The sequence below is a fragment of the Lucilia sericata genome, unplaced genomic scaffold, assembly GCF_015586225.1.
Source record: "Lucilia sericata isolate MDLA Ls3-8-SP2 unplaced genomic scaffold, ASM1558622v1 Contig000017F_arrow, whole genome shotgun sequence".
Lineage (NCBI taxonomy): Eukaryota > Metazoa > Arthropoda > Insecta > Diptera > Calliphoridae > Lucilia > Lucilia sericata.
This window is the reverse complement of record NW_023994056.1, coordinates 1,372,497-1,389,657: the sequence shown is the minus strand read 5'-3', so window position 1 is coordinate 1,389,657 and position 17,161 is coordinate 1,372,497. Positions and strand designations below refer to the sequence as shown.

At 29.5% G+C, this 17,161-nt stretch overlaps 2 protein-coding genes across 3 annotated transcripts; both read left to right on the top strand.

Annotated features, from left to right (window-relative positions):
• Positions 1–7,740: 7,740 nt before the first annotated feature.
• LOC119606607 (chitin deacetylase 1) lies at positions 7,741–13,483 on the top strand. Of its 2 annotated transcripts, none has more exons than XM_037960175.1 (6): positions 7,741–7,848; positions 7,930–8,046; positions 10,049–10,169; positions 10,468–10,595; positions 11,875–12,024; positions 12,098–13,483. In XM_037960175.1, the coding sequence occupies exons 2-6, from the start codon at positions 7,995–7,997 to the stop codon at positions 13,246–13,248; spliced, it is 1,602 nt and encodes a 533-aa protein (XP_037816103.1). In that variant the 5' UTR covers positions 7,741–7,848; positions 7,930–7,994; the 3' UTR covers positions 13,249–13,483. The 2 variants fall into 2 exon arrangements, with proteins under 2 accessions (XP_037816103.1, XP_037816111.1); XM_037960183.1 differs by lacking the exon at positions 10,468–10,595 and adding an exon at positions 11,332–11,444 and having other exon boundaries at positions 7,748–7,848.
• Positions 13,484–14,547: 1,064 nt separating this feature from the next.
• LOC119606632 (guanine nucleotide-binding protein subunit beta-2) lies at positions 14,548–16,860 on the top strand. The gene is made up of 7 exons (XM_037960198.1): positions 14,548–14,764; positions 15,184–15,399; positions 15,460–15,689; positions 15,751–15,952; positions 16,083–16,212; positions 16,279–16,365; positions 16,460–16,860. The coding sequence occupies exons 1-7, from the start codon at positions 14,696–14,698 to the stop codon at positions 16,564–16,566; spliced, it is 1,041 nt and encodes a 346-aa protein (XP_037816126.1). The 5' UTR covers positions 14,548–14,695; the 3' UTR covers positions 16,567–16,860.
• The last annotated feature ends 301 nt before the right edge of the window (positions 16,861–17,161 follow it).

Below are 17,161 nucleotides of genomic sequence, written 5' to 3'. Positions count from 1 at the left end.
AGACTAGACTAGACTAGACTATAGACTAGACTATAGACTAGACTATAGACTAGACTATAGACTAGACTATAGACTAGACTATAGACTAGACTATAGACTAGACTATAGACTAGACTATAGACTAGACTATAGACTAGACTATAGACTAGACTATAGACTAGACTATAGACTAGACTAGACTATAGACTAGACTATAGACTAGACTATAGACTAGACTATAGACTAGACTATAGACTAACTATAGACTAGACTATAGACTAGACTATAGACTAGACTATAGACTAGACTATAGACTAGACTATAGACTAGACTATAGACTAGACTATAGACTAGACTATAGACTAGACTATAGACTAGACTATAGACTAAAAGACTAGACTATAGACTAGACTATAGACTAGACTATAGACTAGACTATAGACTAGACTATAGACTAGACTATAGACTAGACTATAGACTAGACTATAGACTAGACTATAGACTAGACTATAGACTAGACTATAGACTAGACTATAGACTAGACTATAGACTAGACTATAGACTAGACTATAGACTAGACTATAGACTAGACTATAGACTAGACTATAGACTAGACTATAGACTAGACTATAGACTAGACTATAGACTAGACTATAGACTAGACTATGACTACTATAGACTAGACTATAGACTAGACTATAGACAAGACTATAGACTAGACTATATAGTAGACTATAAACTAGACTATAGACTAGACTGTATACAAAACTATAGACTAGACTATAGACTAGACTATAGACTAGACTATAGACTAGACTACAGACTAGACTATAGACTAGACTACAGACTAGACTATAGACTAAACTATAGATTATAGACTAGACTATTGACAAGACTCGAAGAGATTTCTATTGTAAATTGCCAATGGCAATAAATTAAAAAAGCATTAGAGAGCAATTTTCATAAAATGCTTACAATAGCAAGAAGTTTTCTATAGTAAATTTGCAACAGCAAGTAATTTTCATATAAAATTTGCAATAACAAAAAGTTGTCTATAGTAAATTTGCAATGGTAAGACGATTTTTGTATAATATTTCTATCAAAATTTTTCTAAAGAAAGTTTGCAATAACTATGAATTCAATCTAGCAAATATGCTATAGCTTTACATTTGCTTTAGATAATTTATAGTTGGTCTCATTATTTGCCTCTTTAGGTTGTTGTAATATAAACTTAATACTTTAAAATTGCATTCAGTGGTCAATTCATATAAATTGTTGTTGTTTTATTTTTCAAATTAGATTTGCAAACAAAATAAAAAAAGACCATTCTATCTAATAGCACATGATCCGTGTTAGCAGCAGCTTTAGCAATAGCTATAGGAAAGCTTTTTAATAAATATAAAAAACCGCAAAAATAAGCAACACCCTTTTGACCACTTCTTCTTCATTTCTTTATAAAAGTTTATTTAATACTTCTTCTACAGCTGCTGCCACTATGGCCGCTCTACTCTTTATAAACAACAAAGATCCTCTATATATAATTTATAATTTTTGTAAATTTTATTATTATTACTCTTTTTTTCTTCTTTTTCTACTACTTTTGCATTCATCTATTTGATTACAATTCACTCTCATAGTAGTAACATTTAATGGTTTAGAGTAGATCGATCGTTTGATCGAGCATTCAAACTATCGATCTATCTAGTATATGATTACTATATGTTTGTACAATGGTGGTGTCATGGCGTGTCGTGCACTCTGCAGTTTAAGTCCAGACTTGTTTTGAACGTTTCGTTATATTGAAGCCGCTCACCTTGAGCAGTGATAAAAGTTATTTATATGTGTGCGCAAGTAAATATTTTTTGATACGCTTCGCAAAAAAAGTCATGTATATATAAAGCAGACACGATCAGTCAGCAACAACAACAACATAAATTAAATAATATTTAACCAAACAGCAGCAGCAGTAATACCACACAATATTGATAGTATTTCTTTTGTTAATTTGGCAAAAATATATTAAAAATTCATTTGCCAATAATAAAAAAAAGAAGACGATCATGATGCTGTAATTAATAAATTGTATTGAGTTCATTATGTCTGGGTAATTCCCGGCAGGTTTTCTGAGGAATTTTAAATTTTATATATTTTTATATAGTTTATAATGAACACAAAGCAATTGCAGGAAGTTCTTAGAATTGTATTTCTTTCTTTGCTGAAAAAAGTTTTATTTTGAAACGTAATTATTAGTAATTAGTTTTCCTTAAAGTTTAATTGCTATAATTAATGTTAATAGCAAAATGTTTTATATAAAAAATATTAAGTTTGTTTTTATTTTAATGATTAATTATTAAGACGGTAGTATTGCTGCTGCTGCTCTAAATATCATTTATTATCACTTTATTAAAAACAAATTTTTCAAAGCATAAATATTATTAAAAAAATCATTAAGAAAGACTACAGTCTAGTCTACAGTCTATTCTATAGTCTAGTCTATAATCCAGTCTATAGTCTAGTCCATAGTTTAGTTTTAAGTCTAGTCTAGTCTATAGTCTAGTGTATAGTCTAGTCTATAGTCTAGTCTATAGTCTAGTCTATAGTCTAGTCTATAGTCTAGTCTATAGTCTAGTCTATAGTCTAGTCTATAGTCTAGTCTATAGTCTAGTCTATAGTCTAGTCTATAGTCTAGTCTATAGTCTAGTCTATAGTCTAGTCTATAGTCTAGTCTATAGTCTAGTCTATAATCTAGTCTATAGTCTAGTCTATAGTCTAGTCTATAGTCTAGTCTATAGTCTAGTCTATAGTCTAGTCTATAATCTAGTCTATAGTCTAGTCTATAGTCTAGTCTATAATCTAGTCTATAGTCTAGTCTATAATCTAGTCTATAGTCTAGTTATAGTCTAGTCTAGTCCTATAGTCTAGTCTATAGTCTAGTCTAGTCTATAGTCTAGTCTATAGTCTAGTCTATAGTCTAGTCTATAGTCTAGTCTATAGTCTAGTCTATAGTCTAGTCTATAGTCTAGTCTATAGTCTAGTCTATAGTCTAGTCTATAGTCTAGTCTATAGTCTAGTCTATAGTCTAGTCTATAGTCTAGTCTATAGTCTAGTCTATAGTCTAGTCTATAGTCTAGTCTATAGTCTAGTCTATAGTCTAGTCTATAGTCTAGTCTATAGTCTAGTCTATAGTCTAGTCTATAGTCTAGTCTATAGTCTAGTCTATAGTCTAGTCTATAGTCTAGTCTATAGTCTAGTCTATAGTCTAGTCATAGCCTATAGTCTAGTCTATAGTCTAGTCTATAGTCTAGTCTATAGTCTAGTCTATAGTCTAGTCTATAGTCTAGTCTATAGTCTAGTCTATAGTCTAGTCTATAGTCTAGTCTATAGTCTAGTCTATAGTCTAGTCTATAGTCTAGTCTATAGTCTAGTCTATAGTCTAGTCTATAGTCTAGTCTATAGTCTAGTCTATAGTCTATAGTCTAGTCTATAGTCTAGTCTATAGTCTAGTCTATAGTCTAGTCTATAGTCTAGTCTATAGTCTAGTCTATAGTCTAGTCTATAGTCTAGTCTATAGTCTAGTCTATAGTCTAGTCTATAGTCTAGTCTATAGTCTAGTCTATAGTCTAGTCTATAGTCTAGTCTATAGTCTAGTCTATAGTCTAGTCTATAGTCTAGTCTATAGTCTAGTCTATAGTCTAGTCTATAGTCTAGTCTATAGTCTAGTCTATAGTCTAGTCTATAGTCTAGTCTATAGTCTAGTCTATAGTCTAGTCTATAGTCTAGTCTATAGTCTAGTCTATAGTCTAAACTATAGTCTAGTCTATAGCCTAGTCTATAGTCTAGTCTATAGTCTAGTCTATAGTCTTGTCTATAGTGTAGTCTATAGTCTAGTCTATAGTGTAGTCTATAATCTAATCTATAGTCTAGTCTATTGTCTAGTCTATAGTCTAGTCTATTGTCTAGTCTATAGTAGACTTGCAATAGTCAAAAATTTTCTACAGTAAACTTGCAATAGTCATAATTTTTCTATAGTAAATATTTTATTTATCTGGCTCCTTTCACAAATGCTTCTTTCTTGGAAAAACTTAACTAATTTGCATATTTTTTTAATGAACTTCAAAAAACCGTTAATAAAATAACACCCCACAAAAAACCGTTAACTTTTGTAATATACCTTCGAATCAACACAAGCCTTGATCGAAAAAAAATCGTTTTAACACTCAACAAATTATTGTTTTTAAAATAAAAACGGACGTGTTTACACGCTTTAAGTTTTAATTTAAGTCACTGTTGACTCATATTTTATTTCAATTGGAAAATATCTAAGTACTTGTGTCCCAAAAAAAAATACACCAAACACACACACGTTTTAACTAACTAATTATGCATCAAAATTTAAAAAACCTTTAAAAAGTACAGACAACGCACTCAAAACTCTAAAGACTTATCATTTAAGTACCTGTTCTTAAGAATTTAATTAAATTTGGTTTGTATTTGTTAAACAAAATAAAGAATGTTTATTTATTTAAATTAAACTGCAATTTATTTATTTGTTAAAGCATTTGTTTACATAAAACAGAACTTTTTTTCAAACTTGAATTTTAAACGAAAATTAAAATTTTCATAAATCACTTTATAGACCAGTCTACAATCGAGAATGTAGACCAGTTTATAGGCAAAAATACAGAGACCAGTTTAAAGTAGAGATAATAACCCAATCTATAATCGAGACTGTAGGTCACTCTATAGTCAAGACTCTATAGTCAAGTCTATTGATCACTCTTTATTCAAGACTACAAATCCCTCTAGACTATAGATTACTTTATAGTCGAGACTATAGTCCAATCTAAAATCAAGCTAATGGATAACACTATAGTCCAGTCTATAGATGACTCTAAATCACTCTATATTCGAGACTATAGATCAGTCTATATTCGCGACTATAGATCACTATATAGTCGAGACTATACATAAATTACTCTATTGTCGAGACTCTAAATCAGGTTATACTCAAGACTAGAGATCACTCATAGTCAATACTACAAATTACTCTATAGTTAAGACTATAGATCACTCTATAATCTAGACCATAGATCACTCCATAGTAGAGACTATGTATTAATCTATAGTTGAGATTATAGATTACCCTACAGTATAGACAATAAACCATAGTCTCGACTATAGATCACTCTAAAGGCTCGACTCTAGATCACTCTGTAGTCGAAGCTATGAATCACTCTATAGTCAATACTATAGATCACAATATAGGCGACAGTATTGACCACTCTGTTGTCGAGACTATAGACCACTTTACAGTCGAGACTGTAGATCACTCCATATATGCAGTAATCACGACTATAGTCACTCTATAGGAGAGACTGTGGATCCCTCTTTAGTTCAGACTACAAATCAACTTATAGTCAAGTCTGTAGATCACTTTATAACCGAGACTGCAAAGCTCTCTATTGCCAAGACTGTAGATCACATTATAGTCAAGACTATAGATCACTCTATACTCAAGATTACAGACCGTTTTATAGTGGAGATAATAAACCGTTCTATAGTCGAGACTATTCGTTCTATAGTGGAGGCTTTTGACCAATTTAGTTGAGGTTATAGACCATTTTATTGCCTATACTACAGATAACTCTTTTGTGGACAGTGTGGATCACTCTATAGTCGAGACTATAGATCATTCTAAAATAAAGACCAATCTATAGTTCAATATAGTTTAACTCTCTGTAGTTCAGTCTATAAATAACTCTGTAGTCAAGACTGTAGATCACTCTGTAGTTGAGACTGTAGTCGAGACTGTAGATCACTCTGTAGTTGGGACTGTAGTCGAGACTGTAGATCACTCTATAATCATGACTATAGATCATGCTAAAGTAAAATTCAGAATATAGATCACTCTGTAGTCGAAAATGTAGAACATTCTGTAGTCACGACTGTAGATCACACTGTAGTAGAAACTGTAGATCACTCTGAACCCTAAAGTTGAAAAGAATTTTCTGAAATTTACTTTATTTTTCTCAATGCGTCACTTTGTTTCTGACAGAATCAGACAATTCAACAAAAATCTGATATTTTAAATTAGCAACAAGTTTAAAATTAAAGCAGCAAGTTATGTTTTTAACAAAAAACCCGACAACAGGCGTATGATTTTCAGATGTCAGCGATAAAGTCAGTTTAAAACAATTTAAAGAAATCATATTTTAAAACAATCTCTTTTTGAAAATCTCATTACTCCTTTGTTAACATAAGTTTATAAAAATTTTGAATTTTTCAAAAGTTTAATAACCTTTTTATGGAAACCTATAAAAATATTTCATTATTACAATTGAACAACCGTTAAAAAAAGGCTTTAACTTAAAGTACAATAATTTTTCAAATAAAATTGAATTGTTTATTATTATTATTGATAGAAACACATGGTTGATAGGTGCTTTTAACCATCTATAAAAACAAAAAAATCTAAAAGTTACTAGATATTTTTTGCCACGTTAAAAGAACTTTAAACGTGTTAAGAATTACAAAATATGTTTAAGAAAACAAGAAAAAACAAACAACAGTAAAGTGAATTATGTTTATAGTTTAGTTTTTTTTATATATTTATTTCTGTTATTTGCTAGAAAAAGGTTTAACGATATTTAAAACGAATTGTTTTAACAAATAAACAAAATAATTAGTATTCACCTCAGGTGGAGGTGAAAATCATTATAACTTCTTACACAAGCCGGCTTTAAAATTAAATTAAACAAAATTTTTATATAAAAAAAATTATACTAAGAAATTGAAAACAAAAAAACAGATTTTATTAAGAGGATATAGAAGGTTTTAAAGAAGAATTTGAATATTTAATTATATATTGTGGTTAAAGGTGGTTAATTTTTGTTGTTAAGTTTAATAGTAGTGACATTTAAATGTTTTTGTAATTTGTTTTTTTTTTAAGATAAAAAAAGTTTTACGCCTGCACGACATTAAATGTCAATTTCATCATTATTAGTTTTGTTTAAGACACTCCTTGTTATTTTGTTTTTTTTTTTATAATTTTAATTTATGTAAGTTTTTAATAATTTAATGGAGTTTTTTTTTGCTTTAAGTTCATATAAGAAATTTAATATATTTATTGTTTTCTTGAGTTAAAAGTTTTATTTAAATAATTTGCGCAATTTTGTTGTTAATAATAACTGATTAATTAAATAAATAACAACAATAATAACAAACAAATAAAAAACTGGATTTAAATTTAATAAAATAATAACTAGAAATATGTTGTTGCTGCAAAACAAAAGACTTAAGCAACAAACCTCTAGCTCACTGGGGAGAGTTTCACAGAGTGGTGAGTTTAAGCGTTTCTTAAACATTTAAACAAACCCCCTTCCCCTGTTTTTAATGAAATTTTTATTAACAAATTTGTGTTTTTTTTTCTAGTTATATAAACTTTAAAGATGAGCTCCTTTTAAATTTTATACCCAAAAAAAAAAAAACTGGATTTGAAGTGAATAAATATAAAATTTGTATGCATTTATGCATATTAATAAGGTTGTTAAAGAAAGAGCTTTTTCTTAAGTTCCCCTTTTTTTCCAAAAACAAATTCACCTCTAGCTTATGTTACAGAGAGCGAGCGAGTATGAGAAATATGGTTCTTTTAAGTCTACTTGGTGAAGCTGGTTTTGTTTAAAGGTTTTTAACCATTTCTTATTCACCATTCTGCAAAATTTTTTTACCTTTTTGTGTTTTGAAGTGTTTTGTGCATCTTAATAAATAGAACTTGCTGCTAGCAGCCAACACCTAGTGTAATCGTGGCTGTGTATTGAGCAAGTACGCTAGCTAACGTTTATAGTTTATTTACAAACTATAATAAAAAAAGTTAGTATTTTTTTTAATATATATATTTTTGGTGACAAGTGTTTTATTTAATTTTTTCTTTAATTTTTTTCTCCTTTAAAGGTTTTTGTGGTTAAAAAACCCACTCGTTCAGTCTACACTAAACAAAGAAAAAGCACATACGCAAAATGGCGCGTGTGTGGCCTGTTTTAGGTTTATTTGTATTGTGCTGTGCTTTGGGTAAGTTTTTTTTTATCAAATATTTTAACTTAAATTAAAGAAATTTCAAAAAAAGTATTAAAAAAAGTGTTTGTGTTAAAAGAAAAAATGGCCGTTTAAGTAATTACAAAAAAAAGGAGCTAATAGAGGGCGCTGTTAACAAAGTATATACAAATTAGTGCTGCCATATTACTAAAACAAAAAAACTTTAAAGGGAAACCCTTAATAAAAAGTGTTAAAGTTAAAATTTTAAAAAAAGTGTTTAAAATTTAAAAAATATTTTGAAAAAATCACATGATATTTGTAATTGTTGAAAATATTTAAAAGTTGTACATTTTTCTCTAATAAACTTTAGTGACCTTTAAAATTTTAGCATATTTCTTATAGTTTAATTACAATGTTAACTTTTTTCTTACTTTTTCCATTTAACTTAACTTATAATTATGGCATTTAATAATACAAAGCTTTCAAACCAAGGTTAACCACTTCAATTAAGCGAAGAAAAAAATCCAAATAAAATAAACAAACAAGAGTTTAAACTCAACAACAACCAAACAAAATGTTAAATAATTTAACAAACAACTAAAAATAATTGAATAATAATATATAAAACCCCAGCAAACATTTGCCAATTTTGGCAATAAATACCAACAGAAATTATTACAAAAAAAACTATTAAAAGTTGTAGTTTTCTATATAAAAATTTACATAATTTTTACTCTACAATAGTAGAAAATTTATGCAATATTCCCCTTACTTAAAGCAACATAAAAACTGGTTAAACTACTTCAACTGGCTGCTGCACTATTATATATTTTTTTACTACTTTATGCATTTTAATACTTTTACTCTTTACATCAAAAGAGTTTACAGGCATAATTACGGAAACTGGTTGTATATAGTCAATGTAAACGATACTTTATGGCATTTCCCTTTCATTTTCTTTATAACCATAATAATGGTTTAGTAATTTAGAGGATAAATATTTGCTAAAAACAAGTTTTTTCATTACGCAATTAAAAAGCCGGCTTAAAAGTTAATTAGGAAAATAAAATTGATGATTCAAAGAAAAATGTTTCAAATTTTTTAACACAAAATTCATATGCTGGTTATTTAGAGCTGAATAATAATCTTATTTATTATTTTATAAAGAAAATAAAAAAAAAATTTAAAGAAATTTACCTAAATTTCAAATATTTTCAATAATTTTCTTTAAAAATAAGTAAATATATTTAAATTTGATTGAAAATATAAACAGACCTCATAAAAATTTGAGAATTTTCTTTAAAATCTATTAATTTTGCTTAATTTTTAATCTACAACAATAAATTTCCTGTACTTGGTATAATTTTTATTATTTAACAACTAATTGTTTAGTAAATTATACAAAAAAAACCCTTAAAAATTCCTTAAATTTCTTTAAAATCATTTAATTTTCCCTAATTTAACTTAATTTTTATTATTTACCCATGAGTTTCTCTAATTACGCAGCATTTTTATTGTTTACCATCAATGTACACCAATTTACAGTTATTTACAAACATTTCTCATATGGCAACACTAATTTCTACAAACTTACCACTATAGAGTAAAACATAAACAAACAAAACAATGATAGTAAACATTATTTTAACGTCAAGCCGCAAACTGCACAACGTCAGTGGTATTTGTAATAAAATAGAAAACTAGCTGTAATTTTTAAAAGGCTAAACCGATTTGCATAAGATTTGGCACAAATACAGAAGAGGTATAGCTGAATTAAAATTTTGCTATTTGGACCTTTAAGATTTATAAAGAACAGGTATAGAAGCTGGCAAAGTGGTTAACCTCGGTTTTAGGAAAATTTTAAAATTGTTCTTTATTAATCGGTAGTTAAAGGGAGATCTATTGGTATATAGAAACTACTAAATGAGTTCTTCACAAAACTCTGTTAAAAACACCATTTAATACTTTTTTCTTTAAAAATTTTGTAAAAAAAAATCAATTAACTAAATGTTTTTTTAAATTTCTTTTAAACCTTTAGCCGCCAGTCAAGAAACAAATGATAAATTAGAAGGTATCGATGTAGAAGAAGTCTGTACCGATAGACCCGGTGATGAATACTTCCGTTTGGATACCGAAGGCGATTGTCGCGAAGTCTACAGGTAAGTTATCCTTAGTTTTTTTTAAACAACACATACACATAATTGAATTTCATGAAAAATCTTTTTTAAAAAAACAACAATATTTTTCCCCCAAAAAACTACTACAAAAAAATGGGCAAGATTTTGAAAAATTCCATAATATATAAATTTTATAAAATTTTGAAAACAAGAAAATTTAATTTTATGGAAATTTTTGGCAACTTTTATAAAAAAGACTATAAAGTTTTTCATAATTCATGTACATAATTATAATTATGTGATTTTTTAATAAATTTATATATTTTATATAAAAATAAAGATGTGATAAAGGTGAAACGGGTAAAACTCGTTTAGCATCAATTAAATGCTCTGGCGGTTTGGCATTTGATATTATGAAACAAACCTGTGATTGGAAAACAAATGTTAAAACTTGTAATGAAATTGAGAGTAAGTTTAGAGTTTATACTCCTACTCCATACTTCCTTCTACTTTCTGTTTTTTTGGTGTATATATATGATAATAACTTCTTAATCTTACTGTCAAAAGTCAACAAACGGAACAAAAATGATAAATTGTCTAAAAAAATTTCAAGTTTTTTTCTTTTGCTAAGACTTGTTCCTTTTTTCCAAGGCTCCTTTGTCTATAAAATTCTGTTTTGTGTGTCTCTAAACTTGGTGATTTGTGTATTAAAAACATCTGGCAATAAATGATATCAAACAATAACAAACAACTGGCAGCTTTGTTTAGAAACTTAGTTGTCAAAGGATGTGAGAGCGAGCTGTGTTTTGTTTGGTATTTTCTCTCTATTTTTTTAAAACAAAATTTTAATTAAATGTGTGTTAACTAACTTAAGTTTTCTTTGGTATTTTATTTTATATATTTATATATAAATGTATGTGTGATAATTATTTACACTCTGTATATGTGTTTCTTTATTTATATTTACAAAAAAAACAAAAAACAAATTTCCGCTTCCTACAAACCAAAGTTCTAAGCTGTCAAAAAAAGCCCCACGAAACCGTTACAATTTGAGATGTTTTTGTATATTTGAAAAAATTAAAAAAAAAAACAAGATTTTAAGGGAAAAATACAATTTATAATTTTGTGTGTAAAAATTACAAAAATTAAAGAAATCCGACCCTTAAATATCCTGCATTTTCCACCTTTCTCTGTGTGTTTTTAGATGTACCAAATCAGGTTTGAAAGAAATCCAATGCCCCTCTGGTTTGGCCTTCGATATTATGAAACAAACTTGTGACTGGAAGGCTAAAGTAACTAACTGCAATGAAAAAGAAAGTAAGTGGCCAAGCTTTACACTCCCCCCACCTACTCCACACCCCTTAAAAAAACCCATAAACAAAATAACAACAACAAAAACAACACAATTTGGCAACGGACACAGGGCACATAATTCTTTTATATTAATTTCTTTTAGTATAGAAAACAATTATTATAACTTGGTTTAAAAAAAAATTAGGAACTTTGGTTTTGGTTTTGTCATAAAAAAATTAAGAAACAAACCTTTTTTGGACTAACCCTATCTAATCTTTTGTCTGTTACTAATCTTCAATAACAAAAATTATACAAATATCTATCTAAAGCTATAAACTAATACTTTCTTAACTATTGAAAAACTAAAGCTTGCTTCAAAACTTCTTTAAATTTCCCTATTTAAAATAAAATAATCTAATTTAAATTAAAATTTTTTACAATTTAAAATAATTAGAGCCACGCAAAGTTAAGCCCATCTTGAAAACCGATGAACCTATTTGCCCCGAGGGTAAATTGTCTTGCGGTGATGGTGAATGTCTTGATAAAGAACTTTTCTGTAACGGTAAACCCGACTGCAAGGATGAATCCGATGAAAATGCTTGCTGTAAGTTTCAAATTCAAAACTTGCTTAAGGAATTAAGAAACTAATAATTTATTTCCTGCTCTTTCCTCTATAGCCGTCGACGAAGATCCCAACCGTGCCCCTGAATGTGATCCCACCCAATGTGCTTTGCCCGATTGTTTCTGTTCCGCTGATGGTACCCGTATCCCCGGTGGCATTGAACCCCAACAAGTACCTCAAATGATTACCATCACCTTCAACGGTGCCGTCAATGTTGACAACATCGATTTGTACGAAGATATCTTCAACGGCCAACGTCAAAATCCTAACGGCTGCTCCATCAAGGGTACCTTCTTCGTTTCCCACAAATACACCAACTACTCCGCTGTTCAAGATTTGCACCGTCGCGGTCATGAAGTGTCTGTGTTCTCTTTGACCCACAAGGATGATCCCAACTACTGGACCAGTGGTACCTATGATGATTGGTTAGCTGAAATGGCTGGTGCCCGTTTGATCATTGAACGTTTCGCCAACATTACTGATGGTTCCATTATTGGTATGCGTGCTCCTTACTTGCGTGTCGGTGGCAACAAACAATTCGAAATGATGGCTGATCAATTCTTTGTCTATGATGCTTCCATCACTGCTTCTTTGGGACGTGTTCCAATCTGGCCCTACACCTTGTACTTCCGCATGCCCCACAAGTGTAACGGTAATGCCCATAACTGCCCATCACGTAGCCACCCTGTCTGGGAAATGGTCATGAATGAATTGGATCGTCGTGATGACCCCACTTTCGATGAATCTTTGCCCGGTTGTCATATGGTAGACTCTTGCTCCAACATTGCCTCTGGTGAACAATTCGGTAGACTTTTGCGTCACAACTTCAACCGTCACTACAATAGCAACCGTGCTCCTTTGGGTCTCCACTTCCACGCCTCCTGGTTGAAATCTAAGAAGGAATACCGCGATGAATTGATCAAATTCATTGAAGAAATGTTGGGCCGCAACGATGTCTTCTTCGTCACCAACTTGCAAGTCATCCAATGGATGCAAAACCCCACAGAATTGAACGCTCTACGTGACTTCCAGGAATGGAAGGAGAAGTGTGATGTCAAGGGTCAACCCTACTGCTCTTTGCCCAATGCCTGCCCCTTGACCACCCGCGAATTGCCCGGTGAGACTTTGCGTCTCTTCACCTGTATGGAGTGCCCCAACAATTACCCCTGGATCTTGGATCCCACTGGTGATGGTTTCTCAGTTTAAGTTGCCACTCGCTAGCTAGGCCAGGGAAGTAATTTATATAATGTTTAAGTTTTTGTTAGGATTCTTAAAGAAAAAGAACATAATTTTTTATATAAAAATCTAAAACACAGAGAATTACGTTATTAAAGTAGTTCCAACTAGAGTCTGATTTAAAAAAAAAAAAAAACAAAAAATCGAAATAATAATTCACAAATTATAATGCTTTATAAAATTATACTAAATCCTAGAAACTCTACAAAATACTCAAACTCTACAAACTGTCATCTCTGAAAGTTTCTTTCAGTGTAGTTAATTTTTCTCTTACTCTCATTTCTCTTTCATACTCTTTTTTTAAGTGTTACTTTTTTTATTATTTTCCAAAATCTTTTAAATTGTATAAAAATTTTTCTGTTGATTATTATGATTTTTTTTTAATAATAGTAAGTGAACTTGTTTCCTTTTTGTTTTGTGTAGAATTTAAACGAAAAAAAAATGCTGCCTTTTCCAACTATTGTTTTCTAATTTGTTATAAGAACCAAAAAAATACGACACATTTTTTTTAAGCAGCTACAAAAATAATAATTTTTTTTAATTATTTTAGTATTTTTTAAGAAATACCAAGAAAAGAAAAAAAGAATTTGTAAAAATAAATAAAACAATAAAAAAAATTATAAAAAATTAAAAAAAAAACAAAGTTTGTTTTCATTTTGGTTTAAAAAAAAAGTAAACAAAGCAAAAACATGATGGTAACGTTAAGCGACTGGCGGCTTAAATAATGGTAGATAAAGCGAATTTTTGATAGTTTTTAAAGGAAAATGGTGGGAAATGTTTTAAAAACAGGAAATATGTTTAAATTATATTTCTAAAAGCAGGATAATATATTAGAAAGGGCTTAAAAGTACAATTTATAAAAAAAATGGACCACATTTCGATAGATTAGTTAGTTATCAATATTCCTTATAATATTTCTAATACTTAAATGGCCATCAATTCCAAACAATATAAGCTATTTGTTTGTTATTTATTTTGAACAAAAGTACATTAAAAACCTCATATATTTAACAAAATGTTTACTCAATTAAGGGTTGTTCTTTTTTTAAACAATATAAATGTCAGCAACTTGTTTGTTCTTGCTTGTTCTAAAGACCTAATTTAAATTTCCCGTAAGCAAAATAAAAACGCATTACTATTGCTCTAATTTTCGCTCACCCGTCTTTTGTTTCACCGCGCCTCAAGTATTTTGACAATACCAAATCCAATTAAATAGCAACTAATTGCATTAAGTTGAAAACTAACGGTAACATAACGTTTTATGAAAATCTGTAGTTTAGTATTGAAACGGTTTTGAAAGGGAGAACTTTACAAAAAAAAAAAAATTAAAAGAAAATTAAAAAAAGATAAAAGGAATAAAATCTATTGTGGGATTTCTAAATCAGTTATAAAAAGTTTAAGAAAATTTTAAATAAAAATGCCTAAAGTTGATCCAGAAACTCAAAAATTATACGATGAAATTAATGGATTAATACAAAAGTTTCAGGTGACATAAAAAAATTAAACATTTTAGAGGAATCTGAACTCTGAATTTTCTTTTAAATGTTTAATCCACAAAGTAAATTTAACAATTAGCAATAGAATTAATTAAAAACTTTGAAAAACTGATCAAATTTAGGACAGAATTAATAAAAATGGGCTTCCCCGGTAAAACACTTCGTTAAATTTGACAAGTTTCTAACCAGCTAAAAAGAAATTCTATCGCCAAACCAGTTATGTTTTCTATCAACTTACAAAAATGCTTCCTGGAATGTAAAAAACAAAACTTAAGAGGACACCCTAAACAGGGATTCCTTTCTGGTTTATCCATAATCCTAAAAAAAGCTTATTTAGTTAAACAAACATGAATATAATTAAAAATTTTAAGAATTTTCTTTAAACTAATTTAATTTCTTTCACACCCAGGATGATCAAAAAGCCAAAGCCGATTGTACACTACAAGAAAAATGTGGTGATATGTCTGATATACCAAAGATACGTTTAGCACCTAAAAAAATACTCAAAGGACATATAAATAAAGTCAATTCGGTGCATTTTGCCGGAGATTCAAGGCACTGTGTAACCGGATCACTAGATGGCAAACTTATCATATGGGATACCTGGACAGCCAATAAAGTGCAGGTTGGTATTAAAAACTTTCTTTAAAAACATTTTGACATTTGATAATTTTCAAACTTCAAGGTTATACCCTTACGTTCGGCCTGGGTCATGACGGTGGCCTTTTCTCCTTCTGGCAATTTTGTAGCATGCGGCGGTATGGACAATCAATGCACGGTTTATGATGTTAATAATCGTGATGCTTCGGGTGTGGCCAAAATGACTAGAGAATTATTGGGCTATGAGGGTTTCTTAAGCTCTTGTCGCTTTCTGGATGATACCCATTTGATAACCGGTTCGGGAGATATGAAAATGTAAGTGAATTGTTTAGTAACGACAATAATAAGAAGTAATATTTTGCGTTTTCGTTTTAAGTTGCCATTGGGATTTGGAGAAAGGCGTCAAGACTATGGATTTTAATGGTCATGCTGGTGATATAGCCGGTTTATCTTTATCGCCCGATATGAATACTTATATCACGGGTTCTGTAGATAAAACCGCTAAATTATGGGATGTACGCGAGGATACGCATAAACAAATGTTTTTCGGTCATGAAATGGATGTTAATTCGGTTTGTGTAAGTATTTTTGTGAAAAAAATATAATAAACAAGAAGTAAATTTAGAAAAACAAGAAGATTAAATAGACAGAAAATTGTTAATCTATAACAAATCTAGTCTTTTAAATAGAAAATTACTTTATTTTTAGTATCATCCTAGTGGCAATGGTTTTGCTTCTGCTTCTGAGGATCAAACAGCACGTTTATATGATATAAGATCTGATCAACAAATTGCTTTATATGAACCGCCACAAAAAAATACTGGTTTCACTTCTTGTGGTGAGTATCTTAAAGTAAAAAAATTTCCAAACTTTTCTAACCAAATTTTTTTTCTATTATTTTCAGCCCTATCAACCAGTGGACGTTATTTGTTGTGTTCAGGTATTGAGGGCAATATACATTCATTTGATACCATGAAAGTATGTCATAATGGTAAGTATTGGAAGCACTAAAAGGTTTTCTTTCAAGAAAAAACAAATATAATTCAATTAAATTATTGATTTTTTGTTTTCTTTTGTCACTTAAGGTATAATGCAAGGTCATGAAAATCGTATTACATGCATTAGTTTGTCACCCAATGGCATGTGTTTGGCCTCTACTAGCTGGGATCAACAAGTACGCTTGTGGCTTTAAGTTAACTTGCTGTAAAATTATTTGGAAAACTTTATATATTAATAATTTTTGGGGAAAAGCCATTACAAGCAGACAACATTTATAAATGATAAAAAAATATTTAGCTGAATTAATTAAAAAAATTATAAGGGTGTGAAGTTAAATTCGTCGGCCAGATACGTCCCACACCACATATGTCAAATACGTTCCACATACTATAAAATTCGTTTTCAAATGAATTAAAATTTATTTTTTAATAAAACGAGCACCAAATAATATGTTTTTTAAGAAATAAAGTAAAATTATATTAAAATATATTCAAAAAATTAATATATAAAATAAAAATTAGTTAAAATAATTTTATACTCGTCAAATATGGTAGTAAAATATAGAATTTTCAAATGCAAACAACAGACACTTGGAGAAGACATGAATCGGGGTACCGGCAGAGTGGAAGTAGCCCAGGACTAGTTCTTTCCAAAAACATATAGTTTGTATGCAATTCCAGCTCTGGATAATTTTGACGAATTTTTTGAAAAATCATCAAATTTTGCCAAAAATAATGGAATTTTCAAGTGGCTCCAAAGAGCATTTGGAGAAGACATGAATCGGGGTA

Coding starts and splice junctions, on each gene's coding strand:
- LOC119606607 (XM_037960175.1), top strand. CDS start 7,995: ATGGCGCGTGTGTGGCCTGTTTTAGGTTTATTTGTATTGTGCTGTGCT. Junction 8,047..10,048: donor TGTATTGTGCTGTGCTTTGG/GTAAGTTTTTTT, acceptor TTAAACCTTTAG/CCGCCAGTCAAGAAACAAAT. Junction 10,170..10,467: donor GATTGTCGCGAAGTCTACAG/GTAAGTTATCCT, acceptor ATAAAAATAAAG/ATGTGATAAAGGTGAAACGG.
- LOC119606632 (XM_037960198.1), top strand. CDS start 14,696: ATGCCTAAAGTTGATCCAGAAACTCAAAAATTATACGATGAAATTAAT. Junction 14,765..15,183: donor GATTAATACAAAAGTTTCAG/GTGACATAAAAA, acceptor TTTCACACCCAG/GATGATCAAAAAGCCAAAGC. Junction 16,366..16,459: donor CATGAAAGTATGTCATAATG/GTAAGTATTGGA, acceptor TTGTCACTTAAG/GTATAATGCAAGGTCATGAA.